General features: G+C 40.5%; 1 protein-coding gene across 1 annotated transcript; it reads right to left on the reverse strand.

The window, feature by feature from the left end:
• Window positions 1-9525: 9525 nt before the first annotated feature.
• Window positions 9526-10902, reverse strand: LOC110896478. Its single transcript, XM_022143805.2, has 2 exons — window positions 10237-10902; window positions 9526-10125 (listed from the first exon to the last, which is right to left on the reverse strand). The coding sequence occupies exons 1-2, from the start codon at window positions 10900-10902 to the stop codon at window positions 9526-9528; spliced, it is 1266 nt and encodes a 421-aa protein (XP_021999497.1).
• Window positions 10903-11113: the final 211 nt, after the last annotated feature.

Below are 11113 nucleotides of genomic sequence, written 5' to 3' on the forward strand. Positions count from 1 at the left end.
ACTGAACAACCTGCTGAATAGTGGCCAAGTTTGCTGAAGTCACATGACTTTGGATCTCTGGCACCAAGCCCTTGAGATAGAGTTCAATGCGCTTATACGGAGGGTCCACCATAGTAGGACACAGTAAGGCAAGCTCATGCGATCTCTTAGTGTATGCCTCAATCTCTGACCCCGTCATCTTGAGATTGTAGAACTCATCTTCCAGCTTATGAATGTCATCACGACTGCAGTATTCCTCCTTGATCATTTCCTTGAAAGTTTGCCATGGGGTGGCGTTGGCAGCAACCAACCCCAGCATTTGCACTTGAGCATTCCACCACGTGAGGGCCAAACCCTCGAGAGTACCAGTAGCATACTTTACCCTGCGCGCTTCAGGGCATTCACACATTTCGAACACATATTCCAGTTTCTCAAACCAGTGGAGGAGACCTAGTGCTCCTTCAGTTCCGCTAAAAGTAGTGGGTCGGCAGTCCATAAAGGTCTTAAACGTGCACACGGGAGGTTGAGCATGTTGACCTAAGTTAGGGGAAAGAAAGACAGAGTTTAACACAAGGGTTGGTTCACGAGAGTAGGATCCTAATGATCCTAGAATAAATTCGGACTGCAGGATATACCTCCTGCGTTTGCAGCTGCAAGTGCTGCGGCAACTCGTTTGTTGATCAAAGCCGTCAACTGGGCTTGTGTCATGTTAACGCGTCCAGACATGATCTTCATATTAAGAGTAACACGAGTGAGAGGGGTTCACAAAAGTACGATGGTAGGGTAGAGTAAGCACGCACATGTTCAAGCAACAGTAGTTATACTAATCAAGCATACCATGGGCAATGTACTGTGTAACTAACAAGTAGACAATATACATATCATATCACCTAGAACGTCGAGCCTTGCATGTGGAGTGAGGTGTCGTTGTGGACCGTTGAGCACTATACCGGTTATAGTCTGGTTTTAACAAAAACGTTTCTCCTTTATTAAAACCTAGTTCACTATAACCAATGGCTCTGATACCAATCTGTCACACCCCCAAAATCCACCCGCGGAGTACTACCGCTTGGAGGCGTGACTGACCAGGATCCAGCCACCAATCATACTGAACAAGCATATAAACAGTTATAAAAGTTTAACCAATATGATTGGTGTTTCAAACAAACAAAGTTTAAGTTGCAAGCGGAAGCGTAAGTCTCAAAAGTAAAACATAAGTTCAATTGTTTCAAGTTTAACATGGCACACAGCTATCCATGTCCCACAACGACTCTCCTCCATGCAAGCTCCATCTGAGTACCTATGGTCCTGCAAAGCATGTAGTAACGAGTCAACAACTAGTTGAGTGAGTTCACAATTGGGTGTTAGTTTTAGTTGTTTCGAAAACAGTTTCCTTTATCTGGCATCCTGCCGTGGGGGTTACCCCATAGTTTAAAACGTGACTTGTTCATTCCCAGCTACTCTGGCATTCCAGCCGTGGGGGCTACCCCGTGTTAGTTATCAGGCATTTCGGCCGTGGGGGCTACCCCATGCGTACACTAGACTCGTTACCATATCGACTGCTAACTGTAGTCATGTTTATGTGCCCTGAAACTGTCAATGTCTATCATCATTGACGTGCCCCAGATCCATTAGTTCACGCCCGTCCTCTGCGGCACGGTGTGAGGTTTGTCAGACCTAAATAGCGCTATCTAACTAATGACCTGCTCGCCATTGGCCCGGCGATTAAGTCGATATAAAAAGGAGGGACTTCGTGATAGAGTTTTGGTCTAGTACGAGTTATCCGTCCACAAGGACGAGGAATCACATTCCTAGACCATTGCTGTCCTACCCGAGGAGGACGAGGAATCCACGTTCCTTAACCCCATTCCCAACCCAGGGAATCCCATGCTTTGTAAGGGGTGTGAACTCACCTTGGTTTGCTCGGCCGTTTATCACAGAAAGGGCAATCAAGTTGTAAGGGGTCAACTATGTCCTAACATAGATACCATTTATGTCAGATTCACACCAAGCAGTACACGCGCAAGTAGAATTTATGGCACACAAGTCCTAGCATGGCAGTTCATCAATATTCATGACATACTCAATTAACAGTAGCACGTATAGCCCATATGTTTAGCCCAATTACTTAAGCCCAAAACACGCATTAAACAGTAGCATAAGGGATCCATAAGGCCGGCCCATTAACTTAGGCCCGTAACTAAGCAAGCCCAACAATTGCGGTTTCGAGTCGCAATCTAAGAAGGTCTAGGGTCATGCACGTGTTGGTCTCGAGTCGCAACCGGACTCGCAAGCGTGGTTTCGAGTCATACTGTTTGTGCTGATCATAGATGGTTGCGAGTCGCAACCTATGTCGCAACTATGGTTTCGGCTCGTCATGCTATGGTTCCGAGTCGCAATCTATGTCGTAACTATGGTCTCGGCTCATCATGCTGTGGTTTCGAGTCGCAATCAGGGGTTTCAACTTATTATGAACCCAAGTAAAACCGAAAACACTTATGAACCGATTTCTTTGAACATCAATTTCATCATGCATCACTCAACAACAACATATTGTCAAACACTTCAACATTCATCAATCCAAGCACAAAACACAACATGAATATATTAACACTAAGCATTAAGAAACACTAACCGGTTGAGGGGTTTCAAGGGTGTGTGTGAAGCTTCCAACCGGGTGTGTGTGTGAGCCGGTCCAAGGTCCAAATCCGAGAATGAGGAGTGTGTTTGTGTCTCTAGGGTTTTAGTGAGAGGGAAGTAGGAGAGTGTGTGAGAGTGAGTGTGTATGGTTGCCCAAAGAATGGCAAAGTTGGCTAGAAGTGTGATATATATACTAGTTCAAGTGGTGCACCCTTAAAGGGGTTTCGGATGGGGTACACGGCCCAACCGGCCAACGGCCCAATCGGTCCAATGACCCAATGGTTACTGTTCACTCGAGACCACATGGTCTCGAGTCGGGTCCTTGTGTTCTCGAGTCGCATACATACACACATACGTATACACATAGCACATAGTCACATAGAATGTACACACATAAAGCATATCGTTTAACGACTCAGTTAGTCATATATGTTCAAACACGTTACATCAAGATACATTGAAGGTTCTAAATTTCGAGCTGTCACATTGGCTGAGGGCACATGGCTTCGAATTTCTAGGGCCAACCCCTTGATGTACAATTCGACCCTTCGGTACATAGGTCGAGACATGTTTGGGCAAAGAGCAGCATAGTCGTTGGACAGTTTGGTGTAGGTCTCAATCTCTGACCCAACCATCTTAAGCTCAAAGTACTCGTTCTCGAGTTTGTGGATGTCATCCCTGTGACAGTACTCTTCTTTGATCATATCTTTGAAATCTTCCCATGCAGTAGCATTAGCAATTTCCAACCCAAGCATCTGAATTTGCGCCTTCCACCAGGAAAGCGCGTTTCCTTCAAGCGTACCAGTAGCAAACTTCACCCAATTAGCAGGGGGACACTCGCAGACAGCGAACACAGCTTCGACCTTCTCGATCCAGTGCAGAAGGCCTATGGCACCCTCAGTGCCATTGAAAGGGAGGGGCTTGCAATCCATGAAGGTCTTGAAAGTACAAACACGTGGTTGCACAGGCGCATGCTGACCTCCAGGGTGAGCTGCGAAAGCTGCAGCCACTGTGTTGATCAGGTTAGTGAACTGAGCCTGAGTCATGTTAACGTTTCCTCTTCCGCGTCCACTCATTGTCTTCATAACCAGAAAACATAGTATGAGTGTGATGTCGTAGTATAGCGAGAATGAGATAGAAGAGGGAGGTGTATCTATCTAACTAGGCACGCTAGTACGTATAGCAGAACAGAAAGCATAAAGCAAGCAAGCAAGTAAACACTAGTTCGAGCTATGAGGTCTAATAAGTCGAGTCTTCACTTGGAGTGTAGTGTTGTCACGAGTCACGGGTTATAGTATGGTTTTTCTCAAAAAGATTTCCCCTTTTTAAAACCAAGTTCACTATAACCAATGGCTCTGATACCAATCTGTCACACCCCCAAAATCCACATGCGAAGTACCATCCGCTTGAGGGCGTGACTGACCAGGATCCAGCCACCAATTATACTGAGCAATTTAATTAATAGCATTAGTGATATTCACCAACCACAGGGTTAGTAAGTATCATAATTAAGTTCAAAGGTTTTAAGTTTAAATAATAACATAAGTAGCGGAAGCATAGACAAAATAGTTAAAAACAAAGTTCATGGTTCAAGTTATTTAGAACCCAACACATGGGTTAGACGACCACTACACATCCCCAAGTAGCAAGCTCCTAAGTCACTGGTTACCTGCAAAGCATGCAGTAGAGTGTCAACAAAAATGTTGGCGAGTTCACGAGTTGTCCAGTTTTTAATTACCAAAAACTTGTTTCACCAGTTAATTTATCCGTTTATACATGCCACGGGGAGCTACCCCAAAGTAAGCGACTAAACTGTTTTTCCAATACCGAATACTAAATTAACCCCACGTTTTCGCAGTGCCCCGTTTGTCAATGTTCTATCATCATTGACGGTTGTCAGAGTCTACTAGTTCACGCCCGTTCCCAGTAACAAGGGTCGGTGTGAGGCTGGTTAGACCTAAATAGCGCTATCAACTAATAACTCGTTCGCTAGACCCCGGCGACTAATCGGTATAATGTAGTAGGGACTTAAGTGATAGAGTTTCGTTTAGTGTTGCTTGTCGCATTCCGTATAAACCGTAATTAACCAAAGGTTCCCAGTAACAAGGGAAGAAAAGTAAGTTTGTTCCCAGTAACAAGGGAAGAGAAGTAAGTTTGTTCCCAGTAACAAGGGAATAGTGTTGTTTTCAGTTCCTTTTCCCAATCCACCGGGAATGCATGCTTTAAGTTGTGAACTCACCTTGGGTTGCTCGGCAGATTAGCTTACTTGGTCAAGCTTGCTGGTCACCACGTCCTAACATGGTTACCAGTATAGGTCAGGTTTGGGGTACAAGTAATCACGTATATCCTACATGTATCTAACACACAGAATGCACACAGTTATCATTTAAGTTATTGGGCCTGCTCTAACAATTACACGGTTTAAACAGTAACAGTTAACACATAGCCCAGTAAAACACATAGTCCAAACATAACACATTGTGGCCCAACAACCAAGGTAGGCAGCCCAGTCGAGACAAGGTGGTCTCGACTCGAGAATACGCGGTCTCGAGTCGCAACCAGGAGATCTCGAGTTATCACGTTCTGATCTCGAGTGATGCTGGCATGAGTCGCAACATCAGGGGTCTCGAGTCCAGTCTCGAGTCGAGATCATGAAGTCTCAAGTCGAGATCTTGCCGGTCTCGAGTCCTTGAAGCCTGTCTCGAGCTGTCACGTTTTGGTCTCGAGTCGCAACCGAAGGTCTCGACTCGCAACCACGGATACGTGCACATGAAGTTCTTCTAGAACCTGTCCAAATTGTACTATCTAATAGAATTGCAATATCATGCAATTGTGTACTATCCAATAAAAACACACAAACATGTTTTCTTGTCTAAATCCTAAATCAAATAGATCAAACAAAGCATATTTCAAATATTTATATGATCTTCAACCGGTTCCTTCTACACATTCATCATGTTCATCATTTTGCAAGCATGTTCATTCAAGCCGGTTATGAAACTAATTCCAAATGCAACTCAATCAACACCAATGGCTTTATTTCTAACACATCATTTACGATTCAACATTAGATCTATGTGTTTTTATGCACTTTTCATAAGAAAGACTATGCACATCATGTTTAAACAACAATCTACATCATCTAATTACTCTCATCCTATTAGACCATACAATCATACGCAAATAATAATTTCCATGTATAATATCTTTTAATCCACATCTTTATCATACAAAATCATGCAAGTAGACATCTAAGCTAAACATGTGTTTTCTTCATCAAGCACACACCTTTACCAAAAGTTTTGCAAAGAACATAGATTAAAACATTAAACTAACCGGTTAGAGGTTTTAAGAGTGTGAAAACGAGTAGGTTTGATGAAAGGAGATCCTTGAGTGAAGTACACGAGCCGATCCGAGGGTCCTTGATGTTTTCGGTTGTATCCGAGAGATGGGGAGTGTTGAGGTTTAGGGTTTTAGTGAGAGAGAGAGGGTAGGGGAGAGTATGTGTGAGAGTGAGTGTGAGTTGCCCAAAGAAATGGCAAGGTTGGCTAGGAGCATGAGTTATATACTAGCTCCAAGTTGGTGCACCCTAAAGGGTTTCCGAATGGGCTTCTCGGGTGTATGGCCCAACCGGCCCGACTGTTTACTGTTTACTCGAGACCGGGTGGTCTCGAGTCGGGTTCGTTGGTCTCGGTTCACTACTATAATCGTATATATATATGTATTACATACACATAGCTTAACACAAGGATCACATAGCACACCAACAAAATTCACAATTTCCATTTAATAAAATATACACATAATGCCGATACAAGATAGTTGCTCGGAAAAACCCAGAGTGTCACATTATCCCCAAGTTTTAAGAACTTTCGTCCCGAAAGTTAAGGCAGCCACTGACAAGCTAATATGAGTGAGAGTGTTTCAACGGGGTGTCACAATAATTACGGGATTATTGGAAGTTATTTTTCATTTATTATGTCCTCCAAACAGTACTTCTGATTGATCAGCCAGATCCTAAATGAAACGTCAACATGTTTGGTTGGCCATCTCATTATGTTATTTGACATTTGGTTTTAAGAAAGATAGAGAGTCTGATTTATTAAGGGGGCCTCACAATATTATTGTGAGCATATTGATTGAATGCCTTGATTAATCATTATGAGACTTTTCTTTAAGCGGTTTTATGTACTAACATCGGTGTAATTTTTAGTTTTAGTAAATTATATGTTGTTGTTGGCATTCATGATCCATCATGATGGCATATACGAATACTCCCGAGTCTGTTCATGGGAGCAGGGGCAGGGGTAGGTGTTGACCGTCGGAGTCAACCGACACTAGTCTTATTTGCCATTTATGTAAACTTACAATACGAGATTTTTCGGTTGACCCCAATCATCATTTTTGACATCATGTTCCTCAAGATACACAGGTCAGGGGTTCGAACCTATTCCATGAGTTCAATAGTACATTGTCCAAGTTGTTTACTATAGATGAGGATAAGATCTTATATTTTATTGTTTAAATGTTAAAATATTATCAATAAATAACTTTTATTATATTTGATAACGTGTTCCTTGTGTACGTGATGCTCGCGTGTGCGCCTTCTGCATAGGTTTTGGGATTAAAAAGGATTAGAGCGCCACACACTTTTCAAAACCAAGTAAACATCTTTCGGTTATTTGGCGCACATACGCCACTCAAAATTTGATGTCATTTACAATGGATTGGAGAAGGATACTTTTGTGCCCTTGGTATGTTTTCTGTCTTTCCTTAATATAACATTTCTTTTTTGAGGTTTACAATGTAATTTATGCACTTACAATGTGTATTAGAATGCATTAAGATGAACACTTATTGTTTGATTAAAAATAGGGCGAACAAAATGTAATGGGATTCATGGTGTAAATTCAATCTTAATTTGTAATCTTCTCTATATTTTGCCTGGTGCTCTAGCAACTTGCTAGATGCAGTGTTGATGAATCTTGCTGCTCTAAAAAGACATGTTTCACTTAGATGTTTCATGACAGCCATATGGTGTTTCAAGCACATGTAAATTTCATATTGTTGTATGTTGTAATGTGTGTACCGTATGTCATATTTCTGTTTTGATTTATTATTGCAGTTTGGATATGTTCAGTTAATTTCATATTGTTTTATGTTGTATTGTGTGTACTGTATGTCATATTTCTGTGTCGAAGAAAAGTTTGGATATGTTCAGTTTCTAATTTCATATTGTTGTATGTTGTAATGTGATTTATTATTGCAGTTTAATATAATTAAAGAAGAAAAGTTTCATTTCTTTGGCTTCATGTTGCGCGATCGCTTCAGCGATTTTTGGGTGCCCATTTTGACGGATGTTACAACCGGCAACGGAAGAAGGTTGTTGTGGAGAAAGGTGATCGAGGATTTGATATGCACGACAATAAATTTTCAACAATTCTGCCCATGAAGCATATTGGCTAGACTCTATCTCGATTGTGATCGGGATGAAGTTTTTGATATTGGGAACGGTAATGGCGTGATGAATTTTTGGATCCATTTGTGAAGAGAAGATGAGAGACGGGACGTGTAGGGAAGAAGAAGTGATGGCCGGCAGTCAAGAGAATTCCGGCAATTGGGAGAGATGGTTGTGGATCAGAAAATTTTGCTCTAATACCATCGGTATCAATCGTCGTTTTGTTATTTGATATATCTCAACTATAAGTAGATTACATAAGTTGATCTGTTCTTTATTTTGATAAGAACTAGAATATTAACCCGCGTGCGTTGCGCCGCGGTCAACGAAATTGACATGTTGTTGATCAGATTCACATTTACAATGTGTTAAAGATGTTTTATCCGTTAAGTCTGTATTACTATCTTATACAAATAAGTAATTCACCAAATAATCTCAATGCAATTGATGGTATCATAATTACTACGTTACATGAATTGTATCCATATAAATAACCTATCGTATTAAGCTCTCCGCGTTGCGACGGGGGTGTAAAACCGTGAAAAATAGCACCAATGCCACCCTATAGCCAACGGCCACCAACATTGAAGTTGCGGCGTCTTAACGTGGAAAATTAGACCAACATATAAAAATAGAAAATAATAACTAACTCGATTTAGGACTCGAACGTTGTGACGAACTGATTAAACGAAAAAAATAGACGACGTAAACGCACTGAACTACACACGTACGTTGCCCCATGTTAACTCGCAAAATTTAGAATGAAAGGTATAACAAAACGTAAAATCGTTGAACCACACACACACACATTGTGCCGTGTTAAGTCGCAAAATTTATATCTAAACGTAAAACGAAAAATTTTGCAAAATATGAAAAACATAGAGATCAAAGTTGAAAGTAAAAGGATTGTGAGCTTAAATTGGAAACACTAAAAACTTTTGGGTTAAAATTATTAAATTAAGTAGTTTTGGGTTTAAAGTGAAACATGAATTAAAAAAAACCCAAAAACATGAGGTACAACATCACTAAGCATCATGTAGAACACAACTATGCATAAAAAACTTATTAAACATCATGTACAAACCACTATACACCAAGATTTTTTCAAATTTTAAATTAATATTAATATTAATAGTATATAAGGGTATAAGGAGTGGTTAAACAGTTTAATGTGGCAAAACAAAAAACCGACCAATCAGAGCGTGCCATGTCAATTAGGCAAAAGTGTTTAAACTTTGCTGAAAATTGTTGGCATTGGTTTAAACACTTGCTGAGTGGCAAACTTTATTTTTATTTTATGTTTTTTTTATATTTAAGATAAAATGGAAAAAAAATAAACTTTTTAAAAATAAAAATAAACCATTACATTTTAATTAAAAATAAAGCATTACATCTTAAATAAAAATAAAACATTACATTTTTAATAAAATCTAACTTAAAAAAAAAAACTAAAAATCACAAGGCCATCCATATTTTTTTGCGATCTCCCGTTTTCTAGCGAGTGCGACTTCCAACATCTTCGGGTTAAGGTCGTCGGTAGGCCGATTATACCACTCAAAGTCCTTCTCGTACATTGTTTGTCGCAACGCCTCTCGTTGCTCATCGGCCAAGGTCAAATATTTTTCTTCTCGTACACGTTTAATTTCCATTATCTCTTTTTTCATGGCCTTGTACTCTTCGAATTTGCTTGTTATATCTCTTGGATCTTCGTTTTTTGAAGACGGCCCTTTGTCCTTTTTCTCCTTTCTCGTTTGTCGTCTTGGTGGTGGTGGTGAAGGATCCTCGTTTATGTCGGGAATAGTGAAACCGCTTGAGATTTCGACATTCGGTGATCCTCGGGCATAATTTCCCGAATCCGAAGACTTTCTTTTTAGACCCGAACCGGAGCTTTCTTCATTCAACAAAGGTACCGGCGACCACTTTTCACTTGTTCTAACAACCTCCCAAGCCGCAACATGAGCGAACTCAATATTTTCTTTGCTTTTGTAATCCTTTAACGCTTGTTTCATTACATATGCGTCGTCACTCCCGCTAGGACGTAAACGATCCTATAAACCGTATAAAAAAATTACGGTATAAAAAAAATAAACCGTATAAAAAAATAAACCGTATAAAAAAAATAAACCGTATAAAAAAAATAAACCGTATAAAAAAATTACCGCTTGATGATATAGACCGTTGAATGTGTTAATTTTTGTTTGCATCGTCACCCATTTTGATCGAACTTGGTGGTGGGTTCGATTACTTCCGCCGACCGTTTCGTTAAAGTGGTTTAGAACTTTCTTCCAAAAGCTATCCTTCTTTTGTTGATTGCCTTTTCTTTTATTCAAAGTGCAATGAACAAAAGCCTTTGCCAACGCCTCTTCTTGTCTAGGCGACCAATTTTCCCGTTTGGCTTTTGCTTTTTTTTTTTCCGGTTCATCCGCAACATCTTCATCAATATCATGTAACTCATGTTCTTGTGTTTCCGGCACGAACTCCTCATCGGCGTCATCTTGTTCGTCTTGGGTTGGTGATTGTGACATTGGGTTTTGAAAAGCAAACGGGTCAAAAGCATTTTGCGCTTCTTGGGAGTAATCGTAATAACCGGCTTGAGTCATCCTCGGACCGTATTGCATCCAATTTTGGGTGGGTTGGGTATCATAACCGAAAGGTTGATGCATGGGTTGGTTAAAATAAAACGGAGGTTGGGTGTGACTCGCAAACCCAAGTTGCGGATTAAACGGGACACTACTACCACCCGAACCACGTTTATCTTGAGGCCTCGACTTTGAACCGGACCCTACCATTTTCTTCTTGCCTTCACCCTTCTTTGAGCCTTCCATATTTTTCAAAGTGTAGAATAGATTGAGAGAGTATAGAGAGAAAGGTGTATTTTTTTAAAATGTGTGAGTGGTATTTATATAGGGTTAAAAAAAATTTAAAAAACAATTTTTTTTTTTTACATCAAACGGTAATATTACCGTTAGGGGGGTAATAAATTTGGCAACCATCACCTTTCTCGCTTCGGTAATCCATCACCGCGTTTAATCTTTT

Source organism: Helianthus annuus, chromosome 6 (assembly GCF_002127325.2).
Source record: "Helianthus annuus cultivar XRQ/B chromosome 6, HanXRQr2.0-SUNRISE, whole genome shotgun sequence".
In the NCBI taxonomy this organism is placed as follows: Eukaryota; Viridiplantae; Streptophyta; class Magnoliopsida; order Asterales; family Asteraceae; genus Helianthus; species Helianthus annuus.